We start from the raw sequence: 16,934 nt of genomic DNA on the forward strand, positions 1-16,934 counted from the left end.
AGGCACAAAACACTTTTATTCATAATTTTAAACTACTTGCAAGATTATTCAAGCTGATTGCGTCTATTGCTAAAAACTGACAAATATTCCTTAAATTTTATGATTCTCATTTCTTAATGAATTAAAAATCATGTACATCACATTTCATGCAATGCTATAAAAACAACTCTAGCTTTATGAACAAATGTGGGTTATATTTCAAGAAAATACATTAACTATGGTTAGGTGCTATTTTAAAATGCAAGTAAAAAGTATTAATGCCTTTTTATTTTCCTTTCTATTCCAATAGGATGAATTAACACCTGCAGATGAAAGAGAGAAGAGCAAAAGAGTTAAAACTGTTCTTAAACAAAATCAGTTTAATTAGCTGTCTAAATATCATGCATGAACTTACCAGATGAACAACAGAAAAATAATAAGGCCACTAATCAGGAAAATGCTTCATAATACATTTGGAAGGACTACAATGTTTCATTCAAAATATGGATGAACATTTATGAAGTATCTTGATGATGATAAATACAACTGAGTTTAGGACACAGAGAAAATAAAGTTATTTCTATAAGACCCAACAATGTTTCCTTGACTACTGTTGACAATAGAACGACCACATCTGTATACTGAGTACATTAAACTACACACATACAATTCATATCCTTCCTCTAAAAATATTAAATTGAATGAAGATGGAAAAGCTCAAATAGTTTCTAAATATCAATTAGTGGAACCCAACATGTTCGGTGATTTAACTTTTTATTTTTGTAGTAGTAAATATAGATATTGGAAAGTATCTCGTTAGAAAAAAAATTGCAGCCACACAAATAATCTGGAAAAAACCCCGACCCCAATAACATTAAAACAACTACACTTGAATGTTCCCCATCTACCAAGGCTCTTTGTGTGGCTATGTTTAAGTTCTTGGACATGTATGTGGCAACATGTTTTATATAATCTAAAGCTTATTTTAATGTCAATAACCAAGAATTAAACAAGTTGAGATGTCACAATGTCTACACTTTTCTCACACTAGCAGCTGCATGTGTTCTTCCCCTACACGGCATTCCTTCACTTCACACCATCCTGCTGAGGTTCAGAATAGCCCTCCTCTCAATTCCTCCTTTTCATCCTTTCTGAAGTTCCAGTATCTACAAAGGAGTAAAGAGAGACTCTAACAGGCCCCAGCAGGCTACACGTTGGAGTGAGTCAAGTCCAGGCACTTGAATCAGCTGAGCCATCCAAGAAGAAAAAGGCACAGAAGACCTGAAGGTAAAGGTCACACACCTGCCCAGCCCCCAAAGGTTCTGCTCTCCTGCACAGCATCTGGGCCTCATCTCTCCAGGGACTCACTGTTTCCTGGCCAAACTACCTCCTCCACATTGATTACAGTCCTAAAACCCCTGGACTAAGAGATTGAACAAGGAGAGCCCCAGTTCCATGACTGAATTGGAGAAGGATATACCCCTGATGATCAGAGCTAGAACGTTGGTTTGTAGAACTGCTCCTACAAATATGGTGGTTTCACACTTCCTAGTCAAGCATGGCTATAACAGTTCTATATGTGGCGTGAACTTTAGATCACATAGACTTTTGTAGGCTAGGTAGGAAATGAACCACCCAAAATAACACTGCTTTTGCAAGAAAAATGCATGTTGAATACCTTAATTTTTAAAAACTTAAGACTAGAACTCAGTGTGCTTGTGTAATAGTTCTAATAAAACATTGACTAGGGAGAAAATAAAATAGTCTTTACTTTATTCAAAGTGAAAAACAAAATATTGCTCCCTCAGGATAGAGACCGATGAGTTTTATAAAGCAGTATTACCGATACTGGGGATTTCGTGCCCAGACTCCAGTTCCAACGGAGGCTCCAACAATGACCATTAACTTCCACAGCCATATTGGTGCAAAGACAGCCCAGTAACTCCACTGAATGATGCCATCCAGACGAAGGGCCAGTAGCACAGAGAATAGCAGCAGACATGCATAGATGAGGAATTTACTAGGAGAAAAGTAAAATTATTAAAGATGATTCACATTTACAAATATCTAATACTAAAATGGGGAATAATAACAGCAGTATTTTTTAGCACATGAAAAGAATCACTAATTCCACAATCATTTATTGAAAAGTTCTATGTAGAAGACATACTATGTTAAGAGATAAGAAAAATATAAAGAAGACTAAAATCAGTTCCATTTCCAGGGCTTCCTGTAAGAGGGAGTCCATACAGAAACATATAATTGTAATACAGCATGATATGTGCCATAATGGTGCTATGGAGCAGGGTGTGATGGGAGCCCACAAGAAAAAATATGGGCACTGGGAAGCAGGGGTGATGACGCTGGAACTGGTTCCTGAGGATACGTGGAAAGCTGCCAGGCAGGAAAGAATGTGAAATTAGGAAGCATTCCAAGACAAAGGAACTAGGCATACCAAGACACAGAGACTGGGAAAGAATGACATGTTTAGGAATGGTCAAGTTCTGTCAAAGACTAATTCTTTGAAGGCATGGGACGAGGTAGGCCCAAGGAGCATTATCCTTAACCCCACTGCAGCCTTTCCACCCCGGGAAAGTGCAGGAATGGCAAGCTCTCCCTGGGGTGATAGATCAGGATTCAGGTAGTAGCGGAAAGCGCCAATCCTACTCTTAAAATGGATACAAGAGAGCATTTCAGGTTTTTCTTTTAATGCCTGCCTTTAAAAAATAAAAAAGGGGGAATTTGCCGGGAGCCGGTCCATGCTTGCTGTTTCAAGGGACCTGGCATATATGGCATACGGTTCTTAATATGTTTGCTCCCCTTAGCGCTGTGTGTTTTAACCAAGGTCACCTCTCCGAGAAAGGTTGTTTCCCCAGGTAGGAATTTTTCCCTGAAGTCAGGGAGGGGATGAAACTCCTTAACTAAGTGCCAGGCGGGTAGTTAATCACTACAAACAATCATGCTTAAGCTACATAATCTTTACTCCCTGGAATGGAGATAAGAAACGCCCTAACCTTTGTAATAGAGATTGATAGGATTGAATCAACTGGTATAAATACAGATGTAACAAGACAGAACTTCAGAGACAGAACTTAGGAGACAGGGCTTGGAAGACAGGACCAAAAGAGACAGAGCCTAGGCACAGAACCTACACAGAACGTTCTCTAGGGACAGAAGAACTTCGCTGGTGAGAGCATGCCGGAGGATCCTGGACAGGGACTGGCCTCGGAGCCTGGAGGCGGAGCCTGGCGAGAGAGCATGGCAGGGGATCCTGGACTGAACCTGACTGCGGAGATTGGCAGGAGAGCCTGACGAGAACCTGGTGACTGGACCTGCCTGGAGAACCTGGACAGAACCTGGCTGGAGATCCTAAGCAGAACCTCTCTGGAGATCGAGACCAGAACTTGGCTGGAGATCCTGGCTAGGCTGCTGATCAACTGAACGCTGTCTCCGTGTCATTCCTTCTTCCAACTGAACGCTGTCTCCGTGTCATTCCTTCTTCGCCGACTCCGTCTACGCCTTTGGGAACCCCTGGACCTGCAGGGGTTGGACCCCGGCAATTCTATTTTTAAAAAGGCTACCAACTCATAAATGCATAACCCATGTACATAGACAATAGGGTGGTGAAGGTCTGGGGTCGGGGGCAAGGGCAGGCTAGAAGTAGTCAATGAAGGAAAAAGGGGGCACTTGTAATACTTTCAACAATAAAGATTTCATTTAATTTAAAAATAAATTAAAAGGCTGCCTTCTGTCATGTTCATATACAGTAACATTTTAGTACATGTGTTATACTTTTAATGACTGAATAAATTTATCTCTCTCTTTTTCTCTTTTTCCATATCAAAGGAACTTCCTGAGGAGTATATCCTTAAAATATTAATTAGAAATTACATTGTTGAGGACTTCTATTTTTTATGTAATAAGAGGTATGGGGTTTTCCTTCCCACCTTAAACAAGAAACTAGGCAAAATATAAGAAAAAACAGTTTTCAGATACTGGACAACAGACAGTGAAGGACCTTGATGGCAGAAGGAAAGACAGAAAACAAAGAAGATAAACAAACTCTATTATTGTCCCAGCTTACTGTCTGGAGGCAGTTTCTAGGCTGTAGCAGAAAGTAGTAATTAAAACCCAACCCAATGAGCAATTACATTAAATGTAAATGATGTAAATAACAATTAAAAGTCAAAGACTGTCAGATTGAACTGAAAAAGCAAGACAACTGTAAGCTATCAATAAGAAACACACTTTATCTATAAAGTCACATATAGACTAAAAAAAAAAAAAAAAAAAAAAAAAACCAGAAAAAAGTTATACCAAGCAAACACTAACCAAAAGAAAGTTAGAGTGAACAACATTAATATCTGTTTTAGTATTCTATTGCTGCTGTAACAAACTACCACAAATAGAAGCTTAAAATAATACAATTTTATTATCTCACAGTTGTGTATGTCAGAAGTCCAGACAGGCTTCATTGGTTTCTCTGCTCAGAGCCTCATAAGGCTGAAACCAAGATGCCAGTTGGCTGGGCTCTTATCAGGGGACTCTGGGAAGGATCTCCTTCATTCACGTTGTTGGCAATCTGGTTTCTTGTGGGTGTAGTACTGAGATCCAAGGTTCTTTGCTAGTTGTCAGGTGGGGGCCACTCTTGTGTTCTAGAGGTCTCTCTCCCTCTGATTCCTGTACATAGGCCTTTACATCTTAAAACCAGCAGCATATCAAATCTTTCTCATGCTTGTCAGGCCAGCATGGCTCAGTAGGTGAGCATCAACCTATGAACCAGGAGGTCACGGTTCAATTCCTGGTCAGGGCACTTGCCCGGGTTGCTGGCTCAATCCCCAGTGTGAGGTATGCAGGAGGCAGCCAATCAATGATTCTCTCTCATCATTGATTTTTCTATCCCTCTGTCCCTGTCCCTTTCTCTCTGAAATCAATAAGAATACTTTTTAAATAATCTTTCTCATGCTTGGAATTATTCTGATATTTCCTTCTGCCATATTGCTCCTGCTTCTTAAGAAAGTTCTTTGCTTTTAAGAGCTCATGTAACTAGACTGGGTCCACCTGAATAATCCATGGTACTATTCCTATCATAAAGTCTGTAACTGTGGTAGGCAGAGAATTCTAAAGATGTTCCCCAAGATTCCTGTCCTCTGGTTAGTCAATCAAACACAAATCTAGGTATACCATGAAGTAACTTTGCAGGTGGAAGTATGGTTACTAATCAGGTCATCAGTTCACCTTAAAATAGGGAGATTATTCTCGATTAGCCAAGTGGGTCCAATGCAATGATATGTGCATTTAAGAGCAAAAGGCTGCATATAAGTAAGTCAGAGAGATGAGGCAGAAAGGTGAAGTCAGAGATTTCAAGCATGAGAAGGACTTGACCTGCCTTTGCTAGCTTTGAAGTCAGAGTAAGAGGTCCATGAGCCAAGGAATGCAAGCAGACTCTAGAAGCTGAGAATAAATCCTGGTTGACAGGTAGCAAGGAAATAGGTTCTTTAGCCCTTCAACCACAAAGAACTAAATTCTGACAATTTGAATGAGTCTGGAAACAGATCAATCCCCAGAGACTCCAGAAAGGAATATAGTAAGTCCTCAGTTAATGTTGATAGGTTCTGTGACTTTAAGTGAAAAGATATAAACAAAACCAATTTCACTATTGGCTGATATAAATAAATAAGAGTGAAGTTCTCCCATTTCTTGATTTTACAAGCTCTAAATCAAGGTGTCAGAAGGGCTGTAAGCAGAATATCCAACAGAGCCATGCTGTATCTGTAGTTTTTATAGTTTTAAGACACTAAATCTGTGGTAATTTGTTCTGGAAGCAATATAAACTAATATTGCAAAACTAAATACATCTGCAAAATCCCCTTTGCCGTGTAACAACATATTCATAGGTTCCAAGGCTTAGGGCATGGATATCCTTGGGGGGGTGGGGGGGACATTCTACCTACCACAACATAAGACAAGGCATATTTCTTAACAAGAAAAAGTACCAGAGACAAACAGGGACAGTGCATAATGATAAAGAGGTCAATTTTTCAAAGAGGATCTAACAACTGTAAGTATTTATGTACCTAATATCAAAACTTCAAAATACATGTAGAAAATATTAATATTTAAAATATTAAGGAGAATAGAAATATCCACCATTATTGGAAATTAATACTTCTCTCTCATCTGATAAAACACACAGAAAATTATTAAGGCTATACAAGATGGTAATAACACTATCAATCAATCTCACCTAATTTATATTGATAAGGCATTCCTTCCAATACCAGCAGAATACAAATTCCTTTCAAGTATACATAGAACATTCACCAAGACAGACTGAATTCTGGGCTATAAAACAAGCCTCTACGAAATTAAAAGGACTGAAATAAGACAAAGTAAACATCTAAACACAATAAAATTAAACTAAAAAATCAATATAAGATATGGAATATTTTCATGAAACTTGTAAATTAAACAACCCTCTTCTAATAATTCATAGGTGAAAGAAAAAAACACAAAGAAAATCTGAAAAATTCTGGACTAAATGAAAGTGAAAATACAATGTACCAAAATTTGTAAGAGACATCTAAAGCAACATTTAAAAAAAAAATTGTAGCATTGAATGCTTCCATTAGAAAAGATATCAAGTAAAAAATCTAAGATTCATTTTAAGTAAATAGGAAGAGAAGGAAATTTAAAAGAAGAAAACAGAAGGAAGGAAATGATAAATATAAGCACAGAAATTAATAAAATACAGTAAAAACTCATTAGAGAAAAACTGATGAAACTAAAAGCTGGCTCTTTTAAAAAATCAAGAAAATTGGTAAACCTATACCCAGAGTGACTAAGAAAAAATAGTATACACAAATTACCAGTATCAGGAATGAAAGCAGAAACATCTCTACAAATCCTACAAACATTATAGAGATTAGAAAGGGATATTATGAACAACTTTGTACAAGTAAATTTCTTGAAAGAAAGACATTATCCAAGTTCACACAAGAAGAAATAGATATTTTAATGTCCCTATAACTATTAAAATAACTAAAATTATAGTTAAAAGTCTTCTAACAAAGAAAATGTCAGGCTCTGACAAAATCTACCAAACACATAAGGAAGAAATAGCACCATTTTTTAACTAACTCTTGCAAAAATAGAAAAGGAAGAAACATTTCACAATTTATATTATGAGGCCAGCATTACCCTGATACCAAAACCTGGCCAAGAAAGAAAATTACAAACCAGTATCCTTCATGAACACGGATGCAAAAACCTTTAAAATTAGCAAATTGAATCCATATACACACACAGTAGAGGGCCAGTGCACAACATTTGTGCACTGGGAGGGGGTATGGGGGTCCTTTAGCCTGACCTGCACCCTCTCCAATCTGGGAGCCCTCTCCAATCCGGGAGTTTCTGTCTGTCTTTTCAATCATATGAGCAAACTGTCTGAGACCCCAACTCAGTTTGGTTTGTTGTTCACAGAATAATAGAGGCTTTTTTTTTCTTTGCTTCATTGGTGGAGATTTCCCAGAAGTTTTAGGGTATCTTCCCTTTAATCTTTCCTAGACACTTTGATTTTGCTCATGTCTCTCAACTTTGCTTTCCCTCCATTCCTCACCACAACAGTAACTTACTCCAGGCTCACTTTGCTCTAGTGCAGTGGTTCTCAACCTTCCTAATGCCGCGACCCTTTAATACAGTTCCTCATGTTGTAGTGACTACCTACCATAAAATTATTTTCGTTGCTACTTCATAACTGTAATTTTGCTAGTGTTATGAATCCTAATGTAAATATCTCATATGCTATATGTGTTTTCCGATGGTATTAGGCGACCCCTGTGAAAGGGTCGTTCGACCCCCAAAGGGGTCGCGACCCACAGGTTGAGAACCGCTGCTCTAGTGTCTAAGACAGGGGTGGGCACACTTTTTGACTCGAGGGCCACAATGGGTTCTTAAACTGGACTGGAGGGCCGGAACAAAAGCATGGATGGAGTGTTTGTGTGAACTAATATAAATTCAAAGTAAACATCATTACATAAAAGGGTACGGTCTTTTTTTTTAAGTTTTATTCATTTCAAACGGGCCTTAGTTTGCCCACAGCTGGTCTAAGAGATCTGCCTGCCACCAGAACTACGATTCCCAACATTCCTGGTGCTCCCCATGCTCTGGGCTTCTGCTTCCAGTCCTGGGGCTGCCACCAGAACTACTATTCCCAGAATTCCTGGTGCTCCCTGTGCTCTTGGTTTTCCCTTCCTGCTCTGTCACCATCCCGTGGCCTCCCACTCTGCCAGGTCCTCCAAGCCTCCAGCTCTCCCTCTCTACTCTCTGTCTGGTGGCTTGGGGAACCAAGTTCCCCAAGCCGCTCCATTCTCCGCCCAGTGCCTGTGTATGCAAATCAGCCTGCCATCTTTGTTGGTTTAATTTGCATACTCACTCCTGATTGGCTGGTGAGTATAGCGGAGGGATGGTCAATTTACACACACACACACACACACACACACACACACACACACATATATGGCATTATGATCAAGTGTGGTTGGTGCCAGGATTGAAAGCTTGACTCAACATTTGAGATCAATTAATAAAATGTGTAGTATTAATAGCATGAAAAAGAAAAAAAAATACGATTATATCAATAGCCCTAGAAAAAGCATTTGACATAATTCACTACCCATTCAACTTCAAAGCTCTAAACAAATTAGAAGTAGAAGAATATCTATTTAAAAAACCCTAATACTTAATAGTGAAAGATAATACTTAATAGTGAAAGATAATAATTTCCCCCTAAGATTGTAAACAGGCAATTGTGTCCACTTCAATACATCTATTCAATATTGTACTAGATGTCCTACCACAATGATAACACAAGAAAAAAGAAATAAAAGGAATAAAGATTTGAAAGGAAGGAGTACATTTGTTCTTTGCAAACAATACGACTGTATATGTAAAAATTCCCAAATCAGCTACTAAATCTAATAAGTGAACTAGGCAAAGTTGCAAAGTACAGAGTAAATGTACCAAAAATATTATTGCATTTTTATATGCTAGCAATAAGACATTGAATACTGAAACATTTAAACTATCATTTATTGCAACTTTCCTATAAATCTAAAACTATCCTAAAAATAAAATTTACAACATCAAAATATCAAATACTTATAGATAAATGTAACAAAATATGTGCAGGACTTGTACACTGAAACCTACCAAACACTACCAAGGAAAAATTAAATATCTAAATAAATGGAGAGATATACCATGTTTATAGATATAAATTTTCATTATTGTTAAGATTTACATCCTCTGTGTATTAGTTTCCTATGTTTGCTATAGCAAATTACCACCAACATGATGGCTCAAAACAGCACACATTTATTCTCTTATAGTTCGGAGGTCTAAAATGGGTTTCACTCAGTTACAACTAAGGGCCCCGATTCCTCCAGAGACTAGGGGAGAATCCATTCCTTGCTTTTCCCAGTTTCTAAAGCTTCATTACTTGTACTCCTTGGGCCCCTTCCTCCATTATCAAATCCAGCAGTGTAGCATTTTCAAATCTGTCTGTTTCCATCAAATTGCCTTCTCCTCCTAATAGCATCTCTTTTACCTCCTTCTTATATGGAAACCTATGAATACATTATGGTCCACGTGGATAACCCAGCATACTCTTCCAATAAGAGATCTTTAATTTAATCACATTCTGGCATATAAGGTAATTAGCACCTTTTTGCCATGGTTTAAGAAGTGGATATCTTTAAGGGCCATTATTTGCCTTGCACCACTCATCCAATTACTCTACAGATTCAGTGCAATCCCATTAAAAATTCCAGCAGTCTCTTTTCTAGAAATTGGCATACTGATTCGAAAGTTACATGAAAATGCAAAGAACCTAGAATGGGCAAACAATTGTTAAAAAGAACAAAGTTGGAGAACCTATACTACATGCTTTCAAGGCTTATAAAACTACAATAATCAAGACAATGGTATTACACAGAGAACAGAATAGAGTCCAAAACAGACCTATACATACATGGCCAGTTAACTTTTGCCAGGGCAACTCAATGGAGAAAGAATTGTGTTTTAAAAACTACTACTGAATCAACTGGATAGATGGGAAAAATACACCTAGACCCTTAACCTCACAGCATATACAAAAATTTACATGAAATAGATCACAAACCTAAATGTAATCACCAAAACTACAAAATGTCTAGAAAGCATAGGGGAAAAAATAATTGCCACCTAGGATTAGGTAAAGATTTCTTAGATGGGATACAAAATTGGACTTCTTCAAAATTAAAAACTTTTACACTCCAAAAGACACAATTTAAAAAATGACAAACCAAGCCACAAACTGGGAGAGCATATTCTGAAAACATATCTGACAAAGTACCTATGTCCAGCATACGTAAAGAACGTTTATAACTAAAAAAATCTGATTAAAAATAGCAGAAAAAATAAGAACAGATATTCCATCAAAAAGTTACATAAAAGGCATATAAGCACGTGAAAAGATACTCAATATTTTCGTATAGTAAGGAAATGCAAATTAAAACAACAATGAGATAAAACTACCTACTCACCACAATGGCTAAAAATAAAATAATTAATTATGGCAATTGTTTCTAAGGATACAGAGCAACTGGAACCCTTCATATATTGCTGGTGGGAATGCAGAACAGTACAGCCACTTTAGAAAACACTTCTGCAGTTTCTTATATAATTAAGTGCATACTTACCTTATGACCCAGCAATCCCATGTCTAGGTATTTACTCAAGAAAAAGAAAAACAAATGTGCACACAAAGACTTGTATTCAAATGTTCAAAGCAGCTTTATTCATAATAGCCACTCGAAACAACCCAAATGTCCATAAACTGGTAAACAGTTAAACCAATTGTGGCATATCTATTCAATGGAACACTAATCAGTAGTAAAAACTAACAAACTAGGGATGCATGTAACAACATGGACAAACCTCAAATGCACTATGCTAAGCAAAATTACTTATACTGAAGACACAATATAATGTATGACTCCTTTTATTTGACATTCTGGAAAGGCAAACATACAGATACAAAACACAGATCAGTGTGGTTACCAGTGGCTGTGTTGGGGGAAAGATTGACAACAAAGGACATGAGGGAAGTTTTTTCAGCAATAAAACTCTTCTATACCTTTGGGTGGTGGTTTTACAAGTGAATGGATTTATTAAAACTCATAGGACTGTGCACTAAAAATGGATAAGTTTTACTGCATGTAAAATTTACTTGCATAAACCTGGCATACCTATTGATCTACCTACACACACAAGCAACATCAACAGGTAACATTTACTAGATGTTTGTGGAATGTCAGGTACTGTGCAGTTTCTCATGCATTATCTCATTTAAGCCTCACAGCAACCCTATAAAGGAGACACTCTGACTATTTCCCTTTTACAGATGAAGAAAGCTTAGATGTTAACTTGTTCAAGCAGCTAGCAGCTCAGAGCTGGAATACAAATGAAGATCTATTTGACGCCAAAAGAGGGAGAGGAGAGAGAGAGAGAGAGAGGGAAACATAGATGGGTTCTCTCCTCTAAGCTTGAGCAGACTGGGGATTTAACCTGCATCCTTTTGGTGTACTGATGATGCTCCAACCAATTGAACCACCCAGCCCAGGCTCCAAAATATTTTCAATTGAATACTATACACAAATAACTTTATACTGATAATTCAACATTTTTTGGAAAAGCATCCAGATAGATATACACTGTGGATGAATAGCGATCTCCAGCAGGGAAGATTAAGGACAGTCTTCACACTTTTTACGTATGATTGCTGATCTTTTTGCACAGTTCATGCACTGTGTATTACATATACTTTGTATTATGAAAAACACCGTAAGGAATGTCAATTGGAAAAAAGGGGGTGTTGTAAGGAAAGGAGACCTACAAAACTCAACTCTGAAGCAAAACTGCAGTGATTTGGAGAAGTTGCTACCCATATATATATATATATATATATATATATATATATATATATATATACACATATACATATACATATATACATATACATATATACTTACATATACATACATACATACATATATACATATATACATATATATATGTATATATATATATATGTATATATATATATCCTTTTTGTGTTGTGGTATTCTGCTCTACAATATCTGGATAATATGTACCTTATAAAGTGGTTTTGAATGTAAGATCATGAGTATGAAAAGTGTGTTGTGTAAATCACTAAATGAGTAGTTCTCGAAATATTTTGTATCAGGATTCCTTTACAATCTTAAAAATTAATGAGTATCCCAAACAGCTTTGTTTGTGTGTTATACCTATCAAATTTTTAAACTGTTGTTTAAAAACATTAATTAAAAATAAATAATAGCCCTGGATCAGTTGGTTGAGTGTAGTCCCATGCACCAAGAGGTCCTCAGTTCGATCCATGGTCAGGGCACATGCTGCACATGCCGGGTTGCGAGCTTGATCCCTAGTGGGGGTTGTGCTGGAGGCAGCAGGTCGATGTTTTTCTCTCTTCCTCTCCCTTCCTCTCTCTCTCTAAAAATCAATAAAAACATATTTAAAAATACAAAAAAGAATAAAAAGAATGTTTTAAAAATAAATAATAAATTCATATCTTAATACAAGTAAAATAATTTTAATTAAAAACTATTTTCCAAAATTGTTCTTATAGTTTTGCAATATTTTAAGTGTCTGGCTTCATAGAAGATTCATAGATTCTAATATCAACATCTGCAATCATTCTGTTGCAATATGTTGTTTTTATTCAAGCATATGAAAAAAATCTGGCCTCACAGAGATATGCAGTTAGAAAAGAACTAAATATTTTAATAGCTCTTTCGGATAATAGTAGATATTCTTCTTTGATAGAATACCAAAGCTGAAGCAGTGATAGTTTCTGGAAGGTTGACTGTAGTGTGGAATTTGAAACCCTATCAATGAGCTTCTGGAAAATACTGGTTCACTGAGTAATAAAGGACTTTCAAATGTTGACATATTCCACTATATAATAGTAAAAAATCATATTAGTTATTATCACAACCCACTTTATCAGAAATACTTTATGTATTGGGAGACTCTCAAGCTCATGATGGTGGATATAACATTTCAAATATTCTGATTTTCCCTTGAAAGCTCAAATTTTACCATTTGGATAAACACCATCAGTTGTTTTCCTTGAAGTGACAGGTTCATTTGCATTTTTGAGTAAATTGCTGTCAAATACCCTAATACAAACAACTACAGGCCCAGATAAAAACGATGTTCCATGAAAATAGCAGCTTGCAACTTAGGTACACAAGTGTTTTTCCTTGAGTCAACTACTGTATTTCAGTATACAGCAGAGGGCCTTTATGTATTCTTTCTGTTTTGTCACATGGAATACGAAAACAATGTATATGCAAGGGCTAAGACTGAATGAGATTGGTATTTTTTTCTGTTTTGTCAAGAACATTCCGCCAAAACCGGTTTGGCTCAGTGGATAGAGCGTAGGCCTGCGGACTAAAGGGTCCCGGGTTCGATTCCGGTCAAGGGCATGTACCTGAGTTGCGGGCACATCCCCAGTGGGAGATGTGCAGGAGGCAGCTGATCGATGTTTCTCTCTCATCGATGTTTCTGGCTCTCTATCTCTCTCCCTTCCTCTCTGTAAAAAATCAATAAAATATATTTTTAAAAAAAAACAACAAAAAAAAAGAACATTCCTAAGTAAAGCTGCCCTTTTTTTAAAAAGTGCAAGCACAATGGTGAATAATCCAGAGAGGACTTGTACAGTTTCCTCTCACCAGTGTGATTTGTGTTCAGGTGCCATCAGTTTACCCACCACTGCTTTTGCACCATCAGTATAAATGTCAACCCAGAGATGGAGGCAAAGAATGTCTTAGTATTATTATGCAAATAACTGTGACTTGCAGACCCCTGGAAAGGTTCTCAAGGGCCCCCAGGTGTCTGTGGAAAATAGCTTGATAACTGCTGCACTAGATGCATGTTACTTATGATTATTAATGCTCAAAGACGAAGGGAGGCTTTTACAAGCTGCTGCAAAGAAAAAAAGAGCTGCCACTGAAAGATGCCAAGTGAACGACTGCATCCCTAGACTTTGGAGAAGAAAGTGGGGACTCACAACTAATAAAAATGGAGTGAGCGCCACAAATAGAGAAATAACCAGTTGAGATGACTTTTTCTCTCTGAAAGTACAGGGGGAAATTCAAAATCTAGAAAATCAGAACCCATTTGTCAACCAAATTCAGCAATACATATCATTACCAGAAACAATGAACTTAAAAACAAACAATATTTAAAAGAAATACAGTGGAACCTCGGTTCAGGAACATAATTTGTTCCGGAAGGCTGTTCCCAGAAGCTATTTGTTAGAAAACTGAATCATTTTCCCCATTTGAAATAATGTAAATTGAATAATCCGTTCCCCACCTCTAGCTGATTCCCTATTTTAACCTTTCTTATATACATTAGATGTCTAATGCACTATTAAATCTATAAACAAACACTTCTTTTCTTAAATTTATGGAAACACCCCCTGCTAGCCTTAAACAAATCACTTTCAGCACTGGGTGCAGCATCTTCCTCTTTCACATATCATTGCCTCAGAAATGCTGTCACCTGCCTATTGCTTTGCCTTTCATCAAATCAACAACAGTTTTTCCACCTCTTCAATTGTCTGTGAACATTGTTTCTTTCATACTATTAGCAACATTAGCACTCTTAATGTTTTAAAATTGTGCTGATTTTCCATTTCACCAGCAACAAAAGAAAAAAAAAGAAACGAAAATATTCACAGCATGGTAAATGACTCACATTCTCTCCTTTGTTAGTGGCCTGAGAGACGCTTTTTGTCATGCTGATGTGTCAGCATTACAGGGTTGTCAGGTCAGAACTGAAGTTTTGTTAGAAAAAACTAAGACATTTTTTCCATGAACAACTTGGTCTAGAACTGAATTGTTCGAGATGGGAGAGATTTGAGAACTGAGAACCAACCATGGTTTGACTGTAAGTGATATGCAGCTGGAAGTGGAGCCCTGGTGCTCTTTCAGTAACTAGAACAGAAGTTGAGGGCTGGTGATGTCATTAACTCTCTTGTTCCCTGTGGCTCCATTCTATTTTTCTTTCTGGGCACAAATCCCTATCCAGGCAATCCTATTTGACTTTACATAGAAACAAACCTCTCCCTTCATATTTTAGATTAAATCACTGTGAGATCCTAAAATTAAAATAAAAGAAATAAGTGATTTAGAACATCAATAAATGAAAGGAGAATGATAAACATAGGATTCATAAGTAAATTAGATAATATGTAAAGGTAAAATTTTTCTAAAGGAGTTTCAGACTTAAAAAAAAAAAAAAAAAAGATGAGTTAGGGGGAGATAAACCCTGTAAGTTAAATTCATTATCTTTCCTAAAAGAGAGTTTTCTTTAATAGAAGAAAATAGTGGAAATAATAAAAATATAAGTACCAAAATGTGTAAGATGTTGTAAAAGAGATTATTATGTTTTGAGATAGTCTAAAGCAGTGGTTCTCAACCTTGGCTGCACATTAGAATCACCTGGGAATCTTTTTAAAATCCTGATTTCTGGGCCTCATCCTCCGGAAATTCTGTTTCTTTCTTATGGGGTGGGGCCACAACATTAGTAACAAAGAAACTGAATTTCTGGAGGATGTGGCCCAGAAATCAGGATTTTAAAAAGGTTCCCAGGTGATTCTAATGTGCAGCCAAGGTTGAGAACCACTGGTCTAAAGGAAAAATAGGAGTTCTGGGCCTATTACATGAAAAATGAAAATTAGGAAGGATACATAATGAACTTACAAGAGGACAAATAGTAGTACAAAATATTACTCCCAATTCAAATACTAGGGCTGGAAAATAGAAATAGGGTGAATGTCTTTTTATTAGTTTTCTATTGCTGCCATACAAAATTGCCACCCACCTAGTGCCTTAAAAAGCACAAACTTATTATCTTTCCAGTTCTGGATATTAAAAATCTGAAATGGGTCTCACTGGGCTAAAATCAAGGCATCACCAGGGCTGTGATCCTTCCTGAGACTCTAGGAGAGAGTTTCCCTGTCTCAACTTGTAGAGGCTGCCTCATAGCCCCTTGGCTCATGGCCCTAGGCTCCAGTTTCAAAGCCAGCAGTGGAGAGTCCAGTTCTCCTCACACTGACTCACTCTGACCTACTCTTCTGCCTCCCCTTTCTCCATTTAAGACCTGTGATTATGGGTCCAACCAGATGATCCAGAATGATTTCCCTATTTTCAGGTAAGCTGATTAGCAACCTGAATTCCATCTGCTACCTTAGTTTCTCTCTGCCAGGTAACAGAACATACTTCCAGGTTCTAAGGATTATGATGAGGGAATATTTGGGGGGGGGGGGAGGGGCATGTCATTGCTCTGCCTACCACAGTCCAATAATAACAAAGGTCACTTGCTGGATTAAAAAATAAAATCTAAATCTGTTGCATTTAAGAGTCACACTTGCAACCAATGTGAAATGTCAAACAAACTACAAGAAAAGAGATGACAAAGGTTCATCATGCCTGGGTAAGGAAAGAGAAGCAGTTTACTAGTACAGCAATTTAATAAATCAGATTTCAAAAAAAGAATTAAAATAGAAAAATGATTAATAAGGAAAATCTAAGTAATAAAAAACTAACAACATGACCATAGAACAGCGGTTCTCAACCTGTGGGTCGCGACCCCTTTGGTGGTCGAAAGACCCTTTCACCAGGGTCGCCTAAGACCATCCTGCATATCAGATATTTACATTATGATTCATAACAGTAGCAACATTACAGTTATGAAGTAGCAATGAAAATAATTTTATGGTTGGGTCACAACATGAGGAACTGTATTTAAAGGGCCAGAAGGTTGAGAACCACTGCCATAGAATATGAAAATAACCTGACAATTTT

General features: G+C 37.1%; 1 protein-coding gene across 2 annotated transcripts in view; it reads right to left on the reverse strand.

Moving 5' to 3' along the window:
- LOC132225186 (transmembrane protein 185A) overlaps positions 1–16,934 on the reverse strand; it is a 42,450-nt gene that overhangs the window by 15,682 nt on the left and 9,834 nt on the right. Inside the window, exons 1-2 of one of the 2 annotated variants that reach the window (XM_059680475.1) lie at positions 1,823–1,940; positions 262–302 (exon numbers count right to left, since the gene is read on the reverse strand). In XM_059680475.1, coding sequence (XP_059536458.1) covers positions 262–302; positions 1,823–1,897 — 116 coding nt within the window. In that variant the 5' untranslated portion in view covers positions 1,898–1,940. Of the gene's footprint in view, positions 1–261; positions 303–1,822; positions 2,000–16,934 lie in introns of those variants that run through there. The other variant, XM_059680474.1, reaches the window with a different exon arrangement.

The sequence above is a fragment of the Myotis daubentonii genome, chromosome X (assembly GCF_963259705.1).
Source record: "Myotis daubentonii chromosome X, mMyoDau2.1, whole genome shotgun sequence".
Taxonomy (NCBI): Eukaryota; Metazoa; Chordata; class Mammalia; order Chiroptera; family Vespertilionidae; genus Myotis; species Myotis daubentonii.